Source organism: Balearica regulorum, chromosome 5 (genome assembly GCF_011004875.1).
Source record: "Balearica regulorum gibbericeps isolate bBalReg1 chromosome 5, bBalReg1.pri, whole genome shotgun sequence".
Lineage (NCBI taxonomy): Eukaryota > Metazoa > Chordata > Aves > Gruiformes > Gruidae > Balearica > Balearica regulorum.
In genome coordinates this window covers 41,381,196-41,404,983 of record NC_046188.1, presented here as the reverse complement: position 1 = coordinate 41,404,983, position 23,788 = coordinate 41,381,196, and the positions used below count along the sequence as shown (strand labels likewise).

The following is a 23,788-nucleotide window of genomic DNA, read 5'->3' as shown; positions in this document are numbered from 1 at the left end:
TATTTTTCTATTTTGGCTACGATTGCATTATGCATAGCTCTGTGTGTACCAATACATGTTACTTCAGCACAGACAAGTTACTGCGTTTCATTTAAATTTGAAGTAATTAAGTGCAGCTGATACTGACTGAAGCATTATATCTTTTTTTAGATAAGCATCCCTGTTGTAATGAAACAGGTTTACAGAATATTTGCATTATTAAAATCCTTCATAAAGCAAATAATTTTTTGGTCTTAATCTCAAAAATAAGCAGTTTTAACAAATTGCCTTGTGCTATTTGTAGTAATTGCACAGACCGTGTGTTCATTGTATACAGTCAGGGACTGACAAAGTTATGCAATTGTCCACAAATTACGCATGGATTTCAGTGTAAAGTGCTTAGCTTGCCTTCTTACCACAAAATCTGAATGACTCTCAATGTTTGATGTTTTTATTCTCACAGCATCCCAATCCTATAATAAACAAGAAATACTATTAAACCTGTTGAAATTAATGGGATGCAGAAGCTGAGCTGGATCCTCTAAATACCATGACTGTTCAGTGAAAAGCACAACCCCAGGTTAGGTACTTACACGCACACCAGGAGAGCTGATTCTGACTCACAACGGGGTTTGGAACAGTCACTTCCAAGGGATTTTCCAAACCCAAATATTGCTGGTGTAATAAAACTTATAAATTCAGAAGTATAGAAAATTTGTATTTCCCATGTGAAATCACAGATTTTCTGTATCTTTTATGTTTAGTTTTACATGTTATTTCCAACAAAATTTCTTGCTGACACTATAGAAAAATACAGTTTTCTCTTTTTCTTTGAAATGGTTCAAATTTATTATGTACTTTTCTGTTGCACTGATTTGAAATAAATTAAATATCTGCAGCTCATTTGTCTTCATATATAACATCTAGTAGTATAATAAATTTTGAAAGAATTGGTATTTCTGCCCCATGTTCATAATTTTAAAAACTCATCAGTAAGCCCCATATTTCCTAAGTTTTGATTTACTGCATATACATGTGTGTACATGAAAAAAAACTTCTCCAGCAGTGAAATCCAACATAAATAAAGCACGAGACTAATCATTATTTTGTTTAATCGGTTTATCTAGGATCTCCATGTGGTGGAGAGGAGACACAGGCTGAGACAAGTCTTGGTACTTTCCCAAGTCTGTCACGTTCATTCTTCTGCAGGAAAAAAAAATACTATTTGGATATCTTTCTGAAACTCGGGACAGTGTTTATTTTTTATGCTGTCGTTTCTTCACTATAGCTGAATTCAAAGCCTGAAGGATCAGATGTTTGTTGTTCTGAATGTTGTAGCTGGTCAGTTCTACCAGCTTGTCAAACTCCTCCTCTGTGTAAGTAAAGCTGTTTAAGCAGTACGGGGAAAAAATGCTGGAAACATCCACATTGCCCTGCGCCATCTCAGCGGAACTGCGCTCCACACCTGACAAATAAAGAAAGGTCGTTGATGGGGTATAGATGTGGTCCCATGTCCCACTTTCCAGATGGGGCACACCTTTGCTCCTTGCTACCCAGACACCTGCTTTTCTCTCCCATGGGAGCCATGGCAGGGGAGGGGGAGGAACACATTAGACCATGCCTTCCATCCTGACACAGCCAAAGGGCAGCCAGGTGGTAGGAGGACCATCTCTGCCCCATGGCTTACCAGGCTCTTTGTATTTTCTGAAGGTGTCATTCACTAGTGGGAAAAACACCACCGTTGGTGCCTCTGGGGTCTCTGCATCTTCGAAGACGTAGCACTCCTTTAGATTTCTCTTTTCTTCTTCACTCAGGTGGATTTTGGGAAATGGGATTCCCTGCTTTAGGAAGTACTTGGAGGCTTCTTCCAAAGGCTGCATTCAGACAGAAAAAAAGGTCAGAAATCCTGCCACCTCCCCAACTTTTCCAAATGCACAACGCATCCGTCAAAGACTCTTTGCAAAGAGCAGGGAGCAGCATTCACTGTCAGTATGTCTTCTTGCCTTTGTCTCTTGCGTGAGATATTAAGTACTAGTTATTAACAGAAAAACATTTCAAGACCAAGCCTCCAACTTGCACTCCTGATTGTTGTCCTACCTCCTCCTCCTCCTCAGCTTTCATATGCAAGATAAATAAGATGTTTATGGCTGCAGGCAAGGATGGTCTAGCTGTTTAGGACACAAACATGCCCTTTACTGGAGAAAATCCTGAAATGAGCAGAATGGACAGGAATCTGAAATGCTATTCTTAAATATGGATTCATAAAGGTACAAGTATTTTGTTGACTTGCCATGAAATATTTAGAAGCCCTCTGTCTTAGATGCCTTAAGATGATTGTGAAAAGTGATGCAGGCATCTGGGAGCAAACACCATCTTCAATGAAATGTTAATTTAATCTTGTGGGTGTGTAAGTAATTTTTGAAAGTAGGATTTTTGTTCCTGTATCTGGTTCACATGTATGAAAATTTTAGTCTTCCAGAACTTCTGTCTTATCCATATCTAGTAACAGGAATTATAGACCAGGTTATTAGCTAGTATTTGAAAAAGCAGATATGGTGTCAAAGGACAATTCTTCTCCACAATTTAGAATTAAAAAAAAAAAAAAATCTAGTTACTGTTCTGAAGACAACTGGAGAAATTACTTTTAATTCAACTGCATGTGGATATCTTTAGATGGATATCACAAGACAAACGAAACGAGTTCATCAGTGGTAGTACTAGTTCCAGAGAACCACTCCATACAGAGTGTAGCCTCAATAGTCATATTGAGATTCCCAGGACCACACAGGTCTAGGAGATAGCATTTACCTATCAGAGACTTAATTAAAAGATTTAGAAAACTGATACTAATTGTGTTTTCCTTAGGAGATTTGCCGTGGTATACCAGCACCATCGAGAGATCTAGCTATCTACAAAATGGAAGCTGTACACCAAGAATCCTTTTCTCCCAGAATGAGTTTCTTCTACATAAATTATTCTGCCCCCCTAGGAGTTTAATAGGGCTAAAAGACAGCAGTCATTATCGAAAAAAATAGACTGGTCATCGCACCGATGCCTGTGATCCCGAAGAATAGTTTAAGTGCAGGACAACATCCACTTTCCTCTCTGGCCTCATGAGTGGTGGGTAGCTGATATCGATGTATCCCGCCGTGTCTGCCAGGCACATGAACTCTGCTGTTTCTGTCAGCTGGTTGGGGAAATTCTCTAGCACAGTATCTAAAATGAAATATTTGTTACGATGAGTGATTCACTGAAAAAGTAATATATCTGTTGTTTGGCTAGTGAGGGAGGAAAAAATGCCTCTCATCACTCCATTACTTTTGCTTTCCAGGACCCTGCCACGCTACCGAAGCTCAGCCTTGACACAGAAAAGACAGACCTGTCCAAGGTAAAAATACAGAGCTCCTTCACTTCCCAAGCTGCTCTTCTTCCATCCCCATAAGCAGCAGTTGCCCGTCCCAGGAATCAAGGAACTTCTTGGAGCTGATTTGACTGGATGAAACGTAACTAGTTATCTTGAAATTTTTGTTTCCAAAGTGAAGAATAAAGCCTGTTCATCTGCTGCCTTCTCTTCACTGATGAAAACACCAACCATCTAAGGAGATAAAAATTAATATTCAGGGATGTTTACCTTTCCATATACAGAAGCTTTTGCTCTGAAGGTATTCATTGTGAACCTGGAACCCCTTCAGGAAGTTGTAGAACTTTGAAACCATCACCCGCTCAGTCAAGACCTGCCGAATGATGCCCATGATGCCACATTCAGGGGTGACTAAGTAAGTCTCCAACTCATGGTTCCTGGCTGGTGGGGAAGGCTCATCTCCTTCTGAAGGGCAGAGGAGATGAACAAGTTGTTGTTTTGATACAGTTCTTTGCAATACTTAGAATACCAAAAGGCATCTAATATTAGCTAGAGGAAAGAAGATCCTCATAAGACATAGCAACACACAGTGCAATCAATGTCAAAGTAGGACCAAGAAGAAAATAAATCTTCAATAAAGCATATTCCATGAAAAACAAAGTCAGCGTAGCAACAAGCTTCCTAAAGCTGGAAAAACTGATCTATTGCTTGATAGAAGTCATAGGTGGAGTCCCTGTGTGAAGGTCACATTAGGCTGAGAATCTGGACAGTTTCTTTCAAAATCAGTCCAAACCAGCTTTGGAAAAAAAAAAAGAAAAATGCTACCAGGAGACCTAGGCACCCATAAAAGCTGTTGGAGTGAGTCCAGAGGAGGGCCACGAAGCTGATTGGAGGGATGGAGCACCTCTCCTATGAGGACAGGCTGAGAGAGTTGGGATTGTTCAGCCTGGAGAAAAGAAGGCTCCGGGGAGATCTAATTGCGGCTTACCAGTATCTGAAGGGGGCCTACAGGAAAGATGGTGAGGGACTGTTTATCAGGGAGTGTAGTGACAGGACAAGGGGTAATGGGTTTAAGCTGAAGGAGGGTCGATTTAGATTAGATGTTAGAAAGAAATTCTTTACTGTTAGAGTGGTGACGTACTGGAACTGGTTGCCCAGAGAGGTTGTGGATGCCCCCTCCCTGGAAGTGTTTAAGACCAGGTTGGATGAGGCTTTGGGCAACGTGGTCTAGTGGAGGGTGTCCCTGCCCGCAGCAGGGAGGTTGGAACTAGATAATCTTTGAGGTCCCTTCCAACCCAAACCATTCTATGATTCTATGATAAAAGAGCAGAGAAAAAGAGTTGTGCTAAATGGCACTTCATGAGACTGGGAAAGAGGGCCAATGACTTGATATCATAGACATTTATCGAGCTCAGGATTCTGCAACACTTCCATGGAGAAAGTGATGAAAAGCCCATAAACCAAACTTGCTAACCACATTTGAACACAGGAAAGACAGCCAACACTTCTAAGGAGCACACAGGCTTACAACAAGATCAAAGAAAATTGGAGTTCCACATAATTGATATGTCCAAGTCTTCAACAACAACATACAAAAAGTATCACCTGCCAACACAGACAGCAAACACAGCACTGAGATGTTTGTTACAACATGGAAGGTTCACTGAAAGGTCCCTGGCAAAGATGATCTTTTAAAAATTTCAGTAGTTTTGTATTTGGTGGCAAATCATCACTTGCATAAATTCATTCCAAGGGAGACTAATGGAAATAATGTTGCTATGAATTAATTCATAGAGGAAACCTAATTAGATATCAGGGGCAACATGACATGTCGGGGGGGGGGGGGGGGGGGGGGGGGGCGGGGAACCACAACCAGTGCAGCATTGGCCTCAGTTTTAAGATTTGAAAAGCTTTCACAAAAATGTCACTCTATATGCATCTGAATATAACATTCATTTAAAGATTCATAAGACAACAGGTAAAGTAGAAACAGAAACTTAACCAACCAACATCAACAGTCCTGTGTTGGGTACACCTCAGTGAGCACCTTTCTGTAGGATCTGATGAATGCCAGGCATCCAAGAGGTTGTAGGAAAAGACATTGCTCCACAGGCCTGTGCAATGGTAGAGAACAGGGAAACTGATTTGGAAACATTTTAATGGAAAATATCCTTTTAAAAAAATAACCTTTCAGCTTTGCAAGGGTTATCAGAAAGCCTCAAGGTTTCCAAACTCTCACCAAAACCTGTATGAAGTTCTTTTGCTGCAACTCACATTCTGTCCTCAAAGAGGAACCTAAATAGTTTTAAACATTGTGCCAAGCCATCAGCCACTGTAATTCATTGTCACATACAGCTATTGCTGATACGCTGCAAACCAACAGTCATTTCCCATAAAATAAGGGTTTGGTCTATAAAGTATGTCATATACAACCATATACTCAGTTAAAGGTTTGGAGGCTGCTCCTGAACAGCCAAGATTCCAGTGGTTAGAGCACAGCTTGGTATAGTCTGCAGAGCAGTCCTCTAGAACAAGACATCTTCACAGACTCTTCGAAGATTTCTCTTGCCACAAGTTCTTTTGAGACTTCTCTTCCTCTCCTTGTTATTCTCATCCCCATAGTCCTTCTTTCACTTTTGCTCTCCCACTTCAGAGAACATCTAAACATGTCTCCCCAGTGCAGAAATCTCCAAAAGCCTCTTGGATCTTAAAAAGTATTTCTTCCTTCACAGCTCTGCCGCAGGCCCCGAGAGGAACTCTGCCAGAGAAGGCAGTGCCGAGCTTTGCCTTGAAAATCTCTACCAGTAAAAGCTTTGCAAAAGCCATACATCACAAAGGATGCAATAATTTGAATTGCACCATACAATAATTATGCATTCCATAAATTAGTAACAGAAATACAATTCCCTTTTAAACCTGGCTTGTTTGTGGAGTAGGACAAGAAGCCAAGGGTCTTCTGCTTCACAGGAAGTCCCCATAAGAGTGGGACTCACTTGAAAAACATGAGAAATACACAATTAAGAAATCAGATAGGGGGTCTCTGGCTCTACACTTAGCTGGCAATCAGAATCCATTTGCAGATAATTACTGGCCAGTTTCCATCAATACAACCTCATCTCCCTGCAGCTTGAGAAGTTTCTGTCCAGGCCTGCTTCTCACAGAAGGCAACTGTTCTCATTTTTCCTGTCTTCACTTGGTGTTTTCTCACTCCATAACTATTCTGGCTCCCCGAGCCTCAGTTGTTTCGCACTGCTTGTGCATTTTAATATCTTCCAAACACTGTTGGACCCCCAGAACTTGGTCACAGTTACATACCAATGTTTCCCTAACCTCTTGCACTAGATTTTCATGGTACCTATATTTGCTGAAGTAAGAACTATAAGGAGAGATGGTATCTTTTACTAGGCTGACAGAGTTGAAAATAGCAGATAAGCTTTAATGCACCTCAATCTTTCTTCTGGAAACCTGAGGGTCTTGTATCCCTATAAGCTCATCCAATCTTTCCAGCTGTAGTCATTGCTTTAGTAAAAGGCTTTACTTCTCCCTGCAAATGACACCTTGCTTTTATCCTTAAACTATCATGCTGTAACTAATAGCACATTTTATTTGCAACCCAAGAGGGCATTACGTGTTGTATCACTAGATGGCAACATTTCTTTAACGCTCCACTCTATCCTTTCTCAGGATACACCTATGGCTGTGGAGTCACCAGCCTAATTCAGGTGCTGAGAGTGAGAACGCAGAGCTCAGCCCCGACTGGATGTGTTGGGTGTGCTTGCTACCTGATCACCTCGGGTATGAACACACTACATCACCGTCGCTGGTGTGCCTGCAATGGAGGCACAACGTTCTCAGAAGAAGTCTCTGTAGTTCCATCTAGCTCTGCAATCTACTTCCTACCTCTGACAGTCAGCACAGAATGCTTAATGGAAGAATACAAGAAAATGGAAAGTACAAAGGGAATCTCCTCTCCAGCATCTCAAGGTTCTGGATTTGGTACTTCTAGTGCTGGTGGCTGCATCTGAACTACTGTGTTTCAGAGCCAGCAATGGGACTACCTTCCATGAATTTGTCCTCCCCTTTTTAGACCTATTTATAATCCAGGATCCTCTGTTATCTTGTGAGTCTTTTCCCTCAACCACCTCTTTTCTTAACTCATGACATCACTAAAAGCTCTAAGCATAACCATTAAAAACTCTGAGATGTAGTGCCTGTGTTCCTCCTTTAGTCTTCTGTTCCTCATGGCCAGCTATTTTCTCATGATTCTACCAATATGACTCTGGACTCCTCCTGCATCATACTTTGAGGTACACAACTTCTCTGCACATCAAATAAGGAATACCACATTGTGTTGCTGGTTGTGTGGATTTTTCAGGTCATAAGTAAATCCTTTCCTACTGGTATCCTTGGTGTCCTGTTTTGTGTTTTGCTTATTTACACATAATACATCTGTTGTTCAGTTTTAAGAGCAGATGGACTCTTCTGCAGCCAACTTCACCCCAGAGAACCAGTGTACAAAGGGGTGTGGTAGAGAGTTCTAGCATTACGCAAAATTAAAACAAGAATTGCATAAAAACTGCAAAGCTGTCTTTCACGCATTACTGGGAGCTATCCACGTTACTGAAATAAGGATGACAAAACTCACTGATTTAATCATGCTAGCAAAATTACAAAGAATTTAGGATACTATTAAACTTGCAAAAATATCAGTAACATTTCAGAAAACTACTCAAAATTGCCATATTTTATAACAAACTCAGTAACAACGTTGCTTTTTGTTATAAAATCATGGCATTCATAGACAAATTTGGGTTTAAGATTCCAGTTTCAAAATACAAATGTTTTCCATGTGGAATTATGCCGCTCATCAGTTCAAAATGAACCTAACCTATTTAAGCAGCCCTGAAACTTCAGGCATAAGAGTCACCATTCAAGACAAAAGCAACAGTGAATAGTGTTATTTAAAATTTCCTCTAAGTATTTTTTAGCCCATCTCCAGTGTCTAAGGAATTCAGACAGAGGTGGGAACAATGTGTTGTACACTTTGCTTCAGTCCTGCATGTTGCAGGGCACTGGCTGCAATATGCAGGGTCTGTATTATATTTAAAATAAAGAAAATTTTTATGCAATTCAAATTTTCTCAATGGAGCACATCACCTTTCATGAAACAGATGCGGGATTCAGGGAGCTTCTTCATCAGGCGACCCATGAAGAACTCGCTGCCAAAATCCTCTGCACGAATGAAGGCGCCGTATTTTAAGAACCCGACCTCATAAGGGGTGAACTCCACCCATTCTGCAGAGGCACAAAATGAGCTTTTAAATCTCAATCCTATCCCTACCTCCCTGCAGGAAGGGCTCTGAAATCACAAGGAAGCAGCTGCAGGACAAACCCTATCAACAGGATGATCACACACTAGCCTTCCTCTGGGTAAGGAATTATCATTCAACTGGTTTCAGCCACTCAGTAACATTTCCCAAGCTTGTTCATTCTGAACTTTCCAATGAGCCTCTCCAGACAGGACATAAGTGAAGTTTATACCAAAAGGGGTCAGCCTAAGTCACCCCAGATGTGGAGCTAAGGCTTTGACTTGTGAGTACCTTGGCTGTCCTTAAGCACCTCCCCCATATTTCCCCTGCCCCATAGAAGATGGGTTCCTCCCAGAGCCTAGGCACAAAGTCTAGAAAAGGAAGAGGATGAGGAAGTTAAAGGAAGAAAAGGAACTGTTTATGAATGCTATAGTCCAGCAGTGCAAGGGGTTGCAGGACATGCAGTAACTGATAATGCAGATCATTTGAACACCAACCGAGTCCAGATACAACTCAGTTTTGCCATCACCTTTGAACTCTGAAAGGCTGTAGTCTTCTTTGATGTTGAGGATCATGTAGATAGGTAGGGGATTCTGACCCTGATTCAATGCCTGTCGCTCATCTGAGAGTTTGTGGTTGTTTTTCTGTGAATTGACCAGAAACAGAGAAAGACCAAAACCAAGGGACCTTCTTGGCATGGTGTGTGGGCTTGCAAGATTACAGCAAAATAAATACCTGTTTCCATCTTCATTTTCTTATTCTCTCCACTCATTTTGTGTCCAGACATTTTTTAGTCAAGGAATGATCTAAACATTTACACATCTACATAAGCTTATTTAATTACAGGTGAGCTGTAAGACACTTTGTGGTACAATGGTGTCTCATTCTTCCCTGTAAATGCATCCACTTTAGATGGATTATTTAAATTCTCACAGGGAGGAACAGAGCAAACGAAATCGAGACCAGTACTCTGCTGTTAGGTGCTCAGATACTCATACTAGTAGAAGGAGACACAGGTTTTCTGCTCTACCCCTTGGGCTGCTAATTATGTGTTGAGAGATATGTGGGGACAAATCCCCTTTGTTAGTAGAAATCATCTGCTGGATAATGCTGGCATGCTCTCAGGGTAGCATCTGTCCCTGGAGCTTCATTTTCCATACAACAGTATTCAGTAGCTCTTAGGGAAAACACAGACACACTACCCCATCACTTAATGCTTTTTCCAGCAGAAGACCCCAAAAATCAATGCTAGAGATCTGGTATCCCTCTTGCTTCCGCAGTTTTAGCTCCTTGTCATAGTACTTCAAGCTCTCCAGGGAAAAGCAGCTTAGCTTGCACTTGGTCATATGTCTGCGGACTTCACCAATCGGTCTGGACAGATCTTTATGTGACCAGTCAGCGCTCTGATACAAATGTGACAAGGTCCTGGGGAAAAGAAAGGAAATACATTATCATATGCTCTAGATGCTTTCACTTTTTAGACCTGAATTTAAGGACCACATCAAATGAACAAGCTGAGGTTCATTAAAAACATCTTTTGGGCTCAGTTTATTATTGACAAGATTTTTTGACTTAGAGGACCCTCCAAATGTCACTGGTGAAACCTGAGGACTTGCAAAAAGCTGCGTAGATTTATGCACAAGGCTGTGATTTGCAACAAAAGGGTCAAGGAAAATTATGTTCCCTGTAAGCAGGACCTAGACCATATTCTGGCTCAGAAAATGTATTCCTAATGCAGCAATAAAAAAAATCGAGACTGAAGTAGTACGCCTTCCTTTACCAAAACAAAGAGAATAAATCTGTCACATAGCAGACTATAGAGGTGATGAATTATGTCTTTGTTCAGGATCTCCTTACCATGTTGAACCAGATGACCCAGTAATATATGAAATAGCATCTAAGAGCTCCAGCTTCTGAAGACCCAACAGGTTGCCTAACAGAGATGTCAGTGCCCGAGTGCCACCACCTGTTGTCATGACTGCTACAACTGGTACCTGTGTAAACAGCAACACAGCAGTGAAGCAACAACTTAGTTTACCAGCACATGCGATCAGAGCTGAGTGAATTGCAGCTTTTCTGCCCCACAAGAAATGCCAATATTTCACCATTTCCCCAAGCAGGGGAGAAAAAGATGAAAACCTGGTATTTTGCATAACATTATCATCATTATCATCATTATTAGCTATTTGGTAAATAGCTAATTTTTGATCAAAATCAATTAATTTTGATTTTAAATTGTTACATGCTGTGTTACCAAAACAGCTCAAAACTTGTTGTTTCAAGGCATTTCAACATTAGACTCCGTTTTCTTTAGTGGTACATCATGTCATGAGAGCTTTATTTTGAGAACAAGCAGAGCTCATCCTCTCTTGTAAGTCAAGTATAATGACTAGATTACATTTCCTATAAAGTACCTAGTGTATATAATTGCAGGGATGAACCACAAAGCCTAATTGCATGGAAATCTAAATTGTGTTACAGGAAGACAAATTCCTCCAAACAAACCCACTGAGAGAAGAGGAGCCAAATGACATTTCCCATACACATTTCCAGGCAATTGCATCAAGGAAATACTCAGCAGCTACCTGATTCAAATCACGAATTTCAGGTCAAATCAAATATTCTGATTTGGGTTTACCTGACTATGAGAAAACATTGTCTTGTTGGAAAATCCGAAATTAGTAGTTAGAAATACTTGACCTAAAAAATTCTTATACTTAAGGAACTGCTTTTTTCCACTAAAACTAGTGTGCTAATGAGAAACAATACATGGATGTGATCAGGTTTTGAGCAAGGACATAATTTATAGCATCCAAAGCCATTCTGTCGTGTAATGTTTAATATGCCTTTGGTCCAGCTGTCCTGGACAAAGGGAAAAGCACAAATGAAAAAACAAAAACAAACAAACAAACAAAAAACCCCAAACCCCCCCCAAAAAACCCAGACCCTCTCATAATGAAAACTTCTCTATTTCTGAAGTGCCTGATCACAGACCACATTCCCTCCCTAAAGCACCAACCATCCCCATGCCAGCATGGGCATGAACAAATACAAACCCTAACTCAGTCAGACAGATGAGAGAAAAATGTTGAATGAATGTCTTCGGGCTGTTAGAATGACAGTACAGCTGAGATCATGAGCACCAGAGGAGAGAGTCTGTGATAAGAAATATCCTCATCAGTCAGTGTTATGTGTCACTTTAACTGTTAGGTTTTCTCCCTCCAAAATCCAATAATATAAAATACCTTATGGGGTCTTGGTGGCTGAACGCTCAGCTAAGAGAGTAGGACTATCCAGGTCTATAATTCACAGGTGAAAAAGAAATAAGGCAGGGAAAAAATGCTGACTTATGACATTCTGTTTTCTGAGCAAATATGCTTAGCAAGTGGGTTCAATACCACCCATGCTCTCACATTGTTTCATTTAAACATTTCTCAATGCTTTACACAGGGCACTGAATACATCGGTGATGGTTAAGGAACAATATGCAAATGGCTACAAGCATAATACATTCGTGTTGCACAGCACGGTCCAGTCCCTGTGGTGCTCTCCATACCTCATGGTCTTGTAGGTCTTGCTCTAAATGAAGTGCTTTTTTCAGAGCAGAAGCCACAAACTTCCTCCGTTTCTGTAGGAAATTTTTCTCCTCCATACACAGATCAAACTCCAAGCGAACGTCTAAGTTTCTTGACCTCAAATAAAGTCCAGGGTTAAATAGGATGTGCATGATCACTTACAATTAATGTCTGGACCCATGCTTACAAGTCACAAACTCTACTATTAGGCTTAGAAAAGCTGCTACTGCAGCCTCACAAAAACACATCACAGACAGTAGAGACAAGGTAGAGAAAAGGCTGAGAAAGTTAAAAAGTTGTAAAATCTTACACAAAAAAACCCAACCCAGAAATATTATTGCCTCACTGATTTTCAAGAAGTGTCTAACATAAAATACTGCAATCCATATACAGATACTATAAACAGTGGAATATTTAGGATTTATTGCCTGCCTGAAGACCTCCAGGTTTCATAAATACAAATACCCTAGATTCTTTACAAGTAAGGAAAGCAAGGTATAAACACGTATTTTTCTTAACTTGTAGCTCTATGGATTTTGCAGCCAGAACAGATTATTCTTCCCATCCAGACTGAATTCCTGCATAGTACCATAACAGGAAATTTCACCCAGTACGGTTAACAACATTCACCTTCTGGACATGGGTAACTAACATGGGGTTAATAGGTTTATCACTTAGTTACAGAAAAAGGCAAGAAGCCAAAAAGCTGGGCAGCATCTTTTTTTCACAACCACAAAACCCAAAGACAGTATTTCTTACCAGTCATTTGACTTCACATGTAAATTGATTGTTTCATCCTAGGAAAAAAAAAAACCACAACATAAGCACTGGAGATGATTTTATGTCCTTTTCTCTCCTTTCAGTCAGCTTTGAAGCCCTTCACTTTTTCTAAGAGTCATGTTGGACCCACAAAGCCATAACAATCAGAAAATCCATCCAATTTTTAAAACTTCTCCAAGTCCACTTCATTTTCTTCAAATTGCTTTAAAGATACACAGAGCAGTGTACAGTAAAAACCAGCACCAGCTCTGCCAGTGTGCCGCGTCTTGCCTCATCGTTTGCATTTGGTCTGACCTTAGTCCCCAGCTGGTCACAGAAATACCTCTCTCAAATGTTTGGCTGTGGTTTTTGGTTCTACTCGGTTCATATGAAAATGTACAGGTCCATAACGCTCTCTGTTAGGAATGTAAGGGCACTAGCAGTTATAGATCTGAACCTCTACTTCACACTAATCTAGTTAATTCATGTCCATTGATCTTTGGTCCACAGCTTCATATTTATTCTAAAAAGTTGGTATCAATCACCTCTGCTACTGCTACTTTCTCCTTGAAGGGAAGTGAATCCAGAGGAATAGTAAAGGATGCATGGCAGTCTTTTTTCTCTTCACCTGAGGTGCACTGAAAAATAAATTATAATGTAGAAAAATACTTAATGTATACACCACAAAAAAAGCACTGTCACCATCTTATTTTTTCAAATGGGGTCACCATCCAGCAGTTTCCAAGTTGGCATCTAATATTTAGGCATTTTAGGGGGTACAGTGCTCTTCCAAAGCAGAAGATCACGAAAGATGGCTTTTTAATTAAAAATACAAATTCTTTCCATTTGCCTCACTCAAGTATGGAAAACCATGAGTTTACTGTGCTTGCTAAAGCTAACAAACACATACCGAGCAGAAGTGAGGCTTCTTCTCTGCTAGAGCCACGTGCAGCTCTGACAGGCTGTACTTCATGTAATGGAAGTCCAGAGGCTCCACAGGTCTCTGGGAAGAGCCCAGCGACAGAGTCTGACTCTCTTCATATGATCCCTTCACTGAAAATAAGAAGTCTTTTTCTAAAAGACAAAAAAAAAAAAAAAAAAAAAAGAGAGAGAGCCATAAGAGAAGTTAATGATTATGATCTCAGAAATAGAACATTAAATGGTCATTCAGAAGTTGCCATTTTAATATACAAAACATTCAACAATGCTTAAAAGCTCCCAGATTCTATTTATCTAGCCAGGGAACATTACGGGGAGGGGGGAGAAGAATAAGGAGAAGGAGAAGGAGAAGGAGAAGGAGAAAGAGAAAGAGAAAGAGAAAGAGAAGGAGAAGGAGAAGGAGAAGGAGAAGGAGAAGGAGAAGGAGAAGGAGAAGGAGAAGGAGAAGGAGAAAGAAGGAGAAGGAGAAGGAGAAGGAGAAGGAGAAGGAGAAGGAGAAGGAGAAGGAGAAGGAGAAGGAGAAAGAAGGAGAAGGAGAAAGAAGGAGAAGGAGAAGGAGAAGAAAGAAAACAAAAAAACCCAAAAAGCTTATAAAACAGCAGTAGCTGTTTTAAAATCCTCAGACACACAGGCAAATTGGGCAAAATGTAAATTATTGAGATAGAAATATACATTTACTTCTATTTTACAGCACTATTAGGATTCGTTATCAGTCTAATCATTCACTCAAATTTCAAAGTCCAGTTTTTATAGTTATTTAGCACAGACATACTATAATTGTTGGATCTATGATCCTGTATATATTCCTAACCATTCAATTCCTGTGCTCTAATTGTAAGAACAAAGTAGGAAAATTACTGGATAAGAAAATAACAAAAAATTGAGAAATCTTCAGTTTACTGTAAAATAAGATTTTTTGTTTCTAGTTTAAAGCCTAACCTGAAGGTTCTTTCTTTGTCCTTCTATTGTCCACCAGGACTTCCAAGCAGGAAATTTCACGAGACTGTGGCGGGGATGAATGATGAGAGAATTAAGTATTCAAAACATGCCATATCTGAATCACTTCATTGCTACTCATCTCTGGTCACCCGGGTCCCTGGGTCTGGAAAACTGTCCACCCTGTGTTTGTTAGGCTGATAAGAGAAAGACCTTGGCACTCTGAAGATGTGCCAAGAAAGATGTGAAAGAAAAAATGGCTGTGGTGCTGCAGTCTATCCGTGGGCACTGAGATGGGAAGGGAGTGGAAATAACAAGGGAGGGAATGGGAGTGTGCTGAGGCCTCCCAGGGGTGGACAGATGGCTCAGCCGTATTACGGAGCTGCCCTCACAGCCCTGCTTTGGTGAAGTTGGACAGCCAAGTGCTACCTCCTCTAAATAGTGAGTTAGGGGCACTTAAGAAAGCAACTTCCATATCACCCTGTGGAGGTGGGGAAAACAGGATGGCCCTGAGGGGGTCCCAAGAGAAGTCCCCAGAGGGAATGGCACAGAGGCAGTAAGTCAGCAAAAATGCACTTCAGGCTTTGTCAAGAGGCTTGCTATCAGCTGGTGGTGGCAGACAGGTCTCTGGGTATCTCCGACGACTGTGTTCACTCCTTCCTAACACATTCTCCCACAGGGAGCAGCACAACAGGATGGCTGCCAGTGTCTGACCCCCCATCTCCCCCCCTTCAGCCCTGCCTGCAAGTGAGGTGTTGGGTCACCTGCCAGATTCACCACTCATCACTAGCACGAAAATGAGAATGAACATAGAAGAGAAATAGTTTAAAATTACCACTAATACACCATTTGTGACAAGCTTCTCAGGAGGGACTGGACTGAAAGAAAGGGAAAAAAAAATGCAGTCAGAACTAATATAACCTAAATACGTCCTTAAATGAACACCAAGGACTAACACTTTTCTTAAAGGGTGCTTTGTCCAGCATAGTCTCAAATATGTCACTGATTTTTAATTTTGGGAGACATCTGAAATGTGGCTTCCTTATTTTTTTAATGATAATGATAAACAATAGTAGTAGTAACACAGTGGCTGCAATTCATATTATCCTTCTCCCTCTTCCAGCAAATAATGGCACAAATTAGTATCCAGGATGATTCTTGGTAAATAAGGAACACAGTCTTTTAGCCAATATGCAACGAACTTGATAAACACCAGCTGTTGCTGTGATGCTGAGCATTTTAAACTGTATTATACTAAATGTTAGCATGTGTTTGCTTGCTTTTGCAAAGTACAGTTCTTCAGTCTCGTATGAGTTTTACTCACATGCTCTCTGATGCAAACTCAGCCTCCAGCATCTCTTGTGTCTGTAAAAGATTAATTCCTTATAAGCACTTGAATTATTTTTTCTTTCTCACTAGCTATGGTTGTCAATGATTATTCTGGCTCCTGAAACAGCTCTTAAAATCAAATTTCTCTCCTGCCCTAGGGTTTGCTAAGATGAGTGAAAGCAATCAAGTTAGAGTGGATAGTATTCTCCCTCCTTTGTTAACCATCAGTCCCCAGGCTGGCTGCACTTGTCCATTCGGTAGTGAGGCAGAGTAAAATGGTCCAAGGTAGGGAGGTAAATCTTGTTCACTTTGCCGAATAAGGTTTGGAAGGTATTTTACAGGATACACAAAGTGCAAACCAATAGGAAATAAACCTTCCCACCTACAATTGCTTTACAAGAAGTTAATTAGGAGGTAATACCAAAAATTTATTTCCTTCCTGTGGCCAAGGCAGTTTTATTCCTTACCTTTGGATTTAGCTGAAAAGTCAAGCGAACGGTTTCTCCAAGCTGGATTTTAGCAACATCAAAGAGCACAGTGAAGAGGAGGTCATCTTTAGTCATCGCATTTTCATCATAGACTTTCAGCTCAAGAATATTCTGCGAATAGAGGTGCAGGATTAGAAACATTTCTATTTTGAGATCTTATGGAGGCACAAGATGATGTGCTCAGCATGTTAAGAAAAACAGGGAAAGGATGGGGAGAAGTGAGGGAGCATGCACAACCTTTTCATCCACACAGGGCTGAAGGATGATATTCTGAACCTGACATAGTTGGGTTTGTGGCTAATTTTCCCCTGCAGACTAATTTAAATGACAAAGGCTAACAGAATCATTGACTATGTAGCTCCCATATTGAAAAACATGTTTGACCTCTAATTTGTTTTGAGGTCACCACTTTTCCCTGAATTGTAGGAAAACATCTAGTGGTCAGGAGTTTATTGTTCTTGGTGAAGAAAAAATAAAATCCTTGGATATAAGCAGTGATTAAAATATGTTAAGGAAGCACGATATAACTACTGCATGGTTGCATAATTATATCTTGTAACGCATTAAACAGATCACATGGAAATAATTACCATGGAATTTACAGAAACTGATACGGTTTTGTTAAATTGGTGACAAAATGCACAAAAAGCAGCAGAACAAAGGCCTATTTCCATTGGATTATATCCTACAGCTCTCAATCTCTCCTCTTCCTGCCTCCCACTGCACAAATCTCCTCCTCTCCCTCCTGCATCACCTGCCTGCTTGGATGGACTGGAGGGGCAACAGCCCCTTGCTGTGCCTGGTTGGTAGCTGCACATGGGCTGGCTCAGAGGTGCCTCCCAGAGTGCTGAGCAAATTAACATTAACAGCTGTTTTCTCAGTGGGGAAGTAATTCGGGCCTCTCTCCAGATATTCAGCAGCTCATTTTCATGTAAATTACAGGGACCCCTTATCTCAGAGATTCTTACTTATCCATCAGATTTAACTGAAACTTGCTAAGAGGTTTGATGCTTTTCAAAGACACACAAATAGGCACATGGTCTCACATGCAAACACATGCACAAAAGCAAGTGAGCACATGAGCTTTGTTGCCTTAAAAGTTCATAATGAATCGCAGGAAGGTCCATAACTAAATCTGATAAGTGATTGAATATGCAAATATACTGAAGGGAAGATGATCCAGAATCCAGGTATTCAATTTTGACATCTATCAATTCTGTAAGAAACCATCAAATGAGAACTGGCAAGCTGTAGTGAACTTGAGCTTGCAGTTTGCTGTCAGAAGGCAGAAAGGCTGCTGCCCTTTAAGGCCATATAAATGCATCACACTGTGCTTCAGACAGAAAAACAATTCTGTTTGGGGCTGATAGGGTCAGCGGTGGGTTCCTGCCCACCACACTTTCTAAGATAAACATACCAACAAGAGGCAGAGAGAAGCAGCCACAGCAACTTGGTTTACAGACCAGCCATAAATAGCCTGTAAAGGATTATGGAAGGTGTTGAAGGGAATATGCTGAAAAGCTGTAGTTTATAGAAGGAAAGCTTACGCTGAAGAACAGATCAGTTTTCCTAGCTGCGATACTGCAACAGACTGTCCTTATTTGGCCAAAATGGCTGACATTTTCTTAGTGACCAACTGATTTGAAGTCCCTCAGTCACTCCCAGCTAGCCAGGAGGGGCATGCGCAGGGTGCTGGCTGGCTAAGGGCGACGGCTGGCTGCACCGCGGGGGTACGCTGTGGGACGCCGCCGGGGCTCTCTGGGCAGTTCACTCTTTCTGCCCGCTCCTGACAGAGGATGTGAGGGCAGCATCGCTGGGAGCCGAGCCAGCTCTCCGCAGTTTTGTGTGCCACCAGCTCCGGGCAGGGTGGCTCTCCTGGAGCCCAGGGAGTGCTGCCCACAGCAGCCCGGGAAGCCCTGCCTTGCCAGCTGTGCTTTGTCAGATGTTCATCAAAACAGACGCCTTTCAGTAAACGCTCCTCTTCCTGATGGGAACCAGCCCGACATACCCAAACAAGTTTTTCTCTTCCACGATGACAGTGCATTACATGATTTCACAGAGCTCTGGCTCCCATGATTTAGGAAGATGAATACACAAGACAGGCGAGGAGAAAATAACCAGACCAGCAGCCTCCAGCTCTGCTCAGAGAGTAATGAGCAGAACAATTGCAGCGTTTGCAGAGAAACCTGTGAGACACTTCACTTTGTCTGTTGAGCCCACAGAGCAGCAAGGCAGCAGTGACAGACATGTCGGAGCACTTTGGTTGTCCCAAATCCCCAGGACACATTTTGTGCAGCCCACACTGAAGCCACAGCGACCACTGCCACAATGTCACACTGAAAATTATTAGGGCTAATGCCAGGTGTCTTGTCTCCTCCTGCAAACTTACTGCAAAGTAAACATACGGTCTTCCCAAATACTACTCCATGAAGAACAAGTTCAAGCAGCTTCCTGTGGCCAGGATATTTTTTTTCAGCTGTTATGTGTGGTATTGCAGTTTGGAAAGACCTGTCAGCCATAAACCATTGCAAAGAGCAGGTGTTCTGGTGCAAGAGTTGCAGATCAGTGGGTGTTTGTTCCCATGCTGCAATGTTTGTCCCTTGCCTTTTGCCTCCCTGATAAACCTGCAGGGCTCTGTGAAATTGTGCCTCACTGGTATTTTGAAAGAAGTTAGTATTTTTTTTAGGTATGCAGGGAAAGCACTGGATGTAGGCCACAGATGAGCAGATGTTTTAAAGCCGAAAGCCACACCAAACAGGACCGGTACCACCTAACTCTGTGGAAGGAAGCCTGAGAACTTGTATCATGGGCAACTTCTGCAGACAAAGGCAAGAGAGATTGTTGACTGGACACCCTGCGGTGCTGTAACATTTTTAGCTATTCTGAATGTTCTTTTGGAGGCGTTTATCGGTGCTCAAGAGAGCCAGGGGACTGGCCTGCTGACTTGGCACTTGGCAGAAGTGCTCTTGTCCTGCTCTGCCACCCGCGCTAGAAAATGACGGGTGCGAGTTGTAAAGCAGAACTCGATTGCCCCAGGTGTGAAGTAAGCTTGGCTTACTTGGCCTATCACTGATCTTTGTGGACTCCTAGACTCTGATGTTGATCCTGTCTTTTGGGGAAGTTGGTAGTAGGACTTGCAAACTTTCTTAAGCTCTAACATTTATCATCACGGTAAAAGCTCAGCTGGTCTTCTTTTTTGCAAATTTTAACTGTTGTTTTGTGATTTTTTTTTCATTGCGGTTTGTTCCAAAGGAATAGTAAAAACATACAGCACTGTGATGCTTCCACTATTTAGCTCTATATGTCTTTTATACTGTTCAACTTACTCTGAAATTCTCACCTTTACTCTTGAAAAGCAGTGATTTTAAAAAAAAAAAAAAGTGAAAAGTCATAGAACGTTATATGAACAGTTGTGAAATATCTTGGATATCTTTTATATACCAGAAAATAAAATTTAATTTTGCTGCTGCACGCTAGTCCACATCCCCTTACGCATATCCTTGTAGTCCCTGACACATATTTATTTTTCTGGTACCCTACATATCGATCACACAATGAGATCTCTGCCCCAAAAGAAAAACAAATGCACTCTGTGTCTTACTTTTACTTGGCTCTGGATCCTGAAGCAAAATGTTTCATTCCACACTGGATCTTTGCAGTTCTTGATGGTTTTGGTCCGGACAGTCTCAGGGGAAGCAGTGGGCAAGGACAGGCTTACATAGCAATCAGTTTGACTAACTGTATTTGAAAAGATATATTGTAACTAACAAATTACTATAACCATCTTAGAGCATAGCCTTATAGCACTGTATAGACCGTAAGCTGCAAAAAAAGAGATATTGTTTCTATTACTTTTCTTACAGGTCCTTTTTCAATAGCACTGCTATTTGTTCCCTCTTGCAGGTGGGAGCTCTGGTCATTAGTGGAGATTCGAAGAAGCTACTGCAATAAAGACAGCTGGTAAGAAAAAAATACGTAGAGCTAGTTTTACTTAACAAACTTCATTATTGGTATTTCCCCTGAGATTTCTGTGATGGAGAAGAAAAAGGTTTACATTTTAAGAGAACCTTTTTAAAGGGTAAAATACTTATTTAACCCTTTGAGCATTTAGACAAGAGTCTAACTTTGTCCGTTGCCCTTGAGAGGGGAACAGAAGAGCTAAAGAGGGTCTGGGTAGCGTCTTCCCCCTCCGGGCTGCTGCCCCCACATAGTTGTAGCCCAGTCCATGTAATGAGCCGACTGTCTCGCCCAACATGCGATCACATCCCTTCACCATCAGCAAATACGCAAAAACAGCAATGCACTTTTATCTTAGTGATTTAAACTGAGCCTTGATACTGAAGAAACTTCTGATTGCTGAGAAAGGTGTTGATGTAACACAAGGTTGCACAGTTAGCTACAATTATGGCATTAAATTTTCATAACACATGGGGGCTACTTTGGGGTGGGGTCCTGGGAACTACCCCAGCCCCAAGCTGGGGCAAACAGCCTCCCAGCAGGGTGAGCACAGCTATACCCAGCATGGCCGCAGGGCGTTGACGAGTTGTCTCTGGGGGATTGCCAGAGTTTTCAGGTGAGGGGCAGGTTGGGTATTTGCATGGCTGCGCAACTAACTTTCCTTTTGTGGGCTAACCTGATGCACTTAGATGTTTGGTGGTTAGGATTCTCTCTGATACTGCTAAGATGATGATGGGTTTTTTAGCAAGGAGCAGTGCTGGGCACCTGCTCCTAAGTGCATAAAAGAGTTGATGTCTCATGAACCTGTGGTAATAAACTGAAACCCTGAAAATGCAGTGAAGAGTGGTGAGACTCGTTCCCTGTACTCCATCGTTCACCCTTTCCAGCCCTCCCATTTGGAGCAAATCTGCTGTCCTTCAGTCCTGTACACTGTTTGCACTTATTTTTTGGACAATGGATATTTCTTTTGTCTGCTGGGCAACTACAGCTGTCTCTAATGTCTCCAGCTCTAACAACTTATTCTGTAATCACAGTAACAGGTCAGATTTGGGTATAATAACAGATAGTTTGGCACTGTGGGATACATGCCGAGAGGCAGCATGACCAAGTGGGTAATCTGCTGAAAAAGGTCTCATGACACGTTGGCTCCAGTCCCAGCTCTGCTCCAGGCTGCTAAGTCACTCTGGGCAATTGCTTCCATTTAAATTTATCTTGCTTCTTTATCTGCATTTCCCCATCAATAAAACAGTGATAACGATCCTTTCCTCTTTTGTAATCTGCTTTGACATCCCATGATTAAAAGCATTGTACAAAAAATGACTGCTGTTATTAATATTTCCACATGACCCACAAGAAGACAGTGCCTTATTGGTAATTATGTTATTCTTTCTCTACCAGTCTCTTGCTCTCATTCTACGCTTTCTTTAAACGTGTGGTGTAACCCATGTGGCAATGAATAGGTGTTACTTAAAGCAATTTGTGCAATCAGGTTATATATGATTTATCTTTCAAGTCTTCTGATACTGTCTGAACATGAAACATCTTCCAGTTTTTCAGCATGCATTTGATAGTTTCCCTCTTACTGTCCATAGCTGGGAAGAAATTACTTTAACATCACAAATGCAGATGTCTATAATTCTAAAAAAAAAAAGTAATATTAGGATATTTTTAGACTTATTACTGCAATTTTAAAATACAGAATATTTGCAATGTACCTGTGGATAACAATTCATTGCTAAAGGAGGTGATAAAATAATTTCTCTAGCTCTCTCACCCACAGTATTTTCAACAATTCTTCCTCTGATTTTTTAACATTTGAAGAAGATAATATTAACTTTGCATAGTTACTTCCTTAGATGGTGCCAGATAAGCAGGTAGAGTGAGAATATCTATCTTCAGCAACTGTTCTGTCAGTTATGAACTACTGATATATGCGTGTTTCAGAGAATGTGTTTATTTATGGTCTGGGATATCTCCTTGTTGTACATACTAGCTATGAATCCTTATTTAGAAGACAAGCATTCAATATTTTCAGAGTATCAAAGAAGCTCTAAACTTGTGACTTATAATCTTCTATCTAGATAGAGCGGTGAAATCTCTGTTCAGTCCTTCATCCTCTCTGAACACAGCAGACCTATAGCCAACCTGAAAAGTTAGTCCAGTCTTTAGCAAGGCTGTTCACCCTTAATAAGAGCACAAAACAAAGTCCCACAACCTGATGATCCACATGTAACACCAGCTCAGTTAGCAGCTGTGAGGCCTCTGTCTCAACATAGCCCAAGACAAGAATGCAGATAGAGACAAAGATGTTTGAATCTGAAAACAAGCAATTACAGCCAGGCCACTGCAGGAAGAATAACAAATTATACTCCAGAACTATAATGTTGCAGGATTCATCTGATAACTTATATATACAACACAGATTTAGATAAATTTTGGACCAGATCCCAAATACACGATGTTAAATGTGAGTGCAGGTGATGAGATTTAGCACTGAGATCTCTTTGCATACACTCCCAGCCCTGGTCAGGAACAAGTGGATGCTCAGTGTTTCCCATGTTGCAGTTCTCTTCCCTTCTCTTCCTCCCTCCACTGTAAAAGGCTTTAAGTGTTACCACCTACTAAAATTAAACATGTCCAGATTGAAGAGGATTGACTTAGCCTGACATATGAGAAAGAGCTGAAAGAATTGATTTTGCTAATTCAACAACAACAACAAAGACTGTCAAATAATGTGGCAATAGTCAGTTCTGTAATGACCAAATGATTGATACAAAGAGGACAATGATCTGTGACTCTATGTGGCCAGAGGGAAATAAACAAAGACAAGTATTAGAAAAACTGCTCCAGCTCCAAAAGAGATAGCTCTAGCAAGAGAGATTTTATAAACTTTCTAAGGTAACTCATTTCAGAGGGTATTGCTACCCAGATATGTATCAAAGAGTGACAGACAAGGTAAGCTTGATCCTGCTTCAGGAGAAGAGGACCAGCCCAGGTGAACCTGCAAGATGTCACATGGAATTGCTGTCACTTGATGCCCCTGTTTATGCTGGAAGGCAATAAACAGGATAATCATGTCATGTCAATTATATTGCATGGAAACCAACTAACCGGTCTCCCTGCCAGCCTTGACTGTCAGGGAAGTAAGTGATGGGA

At 41.2% G+C, this 23,788-nt stretch overlaps 1 protein-coding gene across 1 annotated transcript in view; it reads right to left on the bottom strand.

Moving 5' to 3' along the window:
* Positions 1–1,017: 1,017 nt before the first annotated feature.
* Positions 1,018–23,788, bottom strand: part of LOC104631606 (cytosolic phospholipase A2 epsilon) — a 36,220-nt gene continuing 13,449 nt past the window's right edge. The window contains exons 3-20 of the mRNA XM_075754420.1: positions 20,277–20,413; positions 16,655–16,786; positions 16,183–16,223; positions 15,694–15,736; positions 14,862–14,925; positions 13,894–14,057; positions 13,529–13,621; positions 12,984–13,021; positions 12,206–12,341; positions 10,507–10,643; positions 9,852–10,074; positions 9,179–9,293; positions 8,498–8,635; positions 5,347–5,454; positions 3,611–3,805; positions 3,029–3,195; positions 1,667–1,853; positions 1,018–1,444 (exon numbers count right to left, since the gene is read on the bottom strand). Of these exons, the coding sequence (XP_075610535.1) occupies positions 1,236–1,444; positions 1,667–1,853; positions 3,029–3,195; positions 3,611–3,805; positions 5,347–5,454; positions 8,498–8,635; positions 9,179–9,293; positions 9,852–10,074; positions 10,507–10,643; positions 12,206–12,341; positions 12,984–13,021; positions 13,529–13,621; positions 13,894–14,057; positions 14,862–14,925; positions 15,694–15,736; positions 16,183–16,223; positions 16,655–16,786; positions 20,277–20,413 (2,327 nt within the window). The 3' untranslated portion in view covers positions 1,018–1,235. The remainder of the gene's footprint in view (positions 1,445–1,666; positions 1,854–3,028; positions 3,196–3,610; positions 3,806–5,346; positions 5,455–8,497; positions 8,636–9,178; positions 9,294–9,851; positions 10,075–10,506; positions 10,644–12,205; positions 12,342–12,983; positions 13,022–13,528; positions 13,622–13,893; positions 14,058–14,861; positions 14,926–15,693; positions 15,737–16,182; positions 16,224–16,654; positions 16,787–20,276; positions 20,414–23,788) is intronic.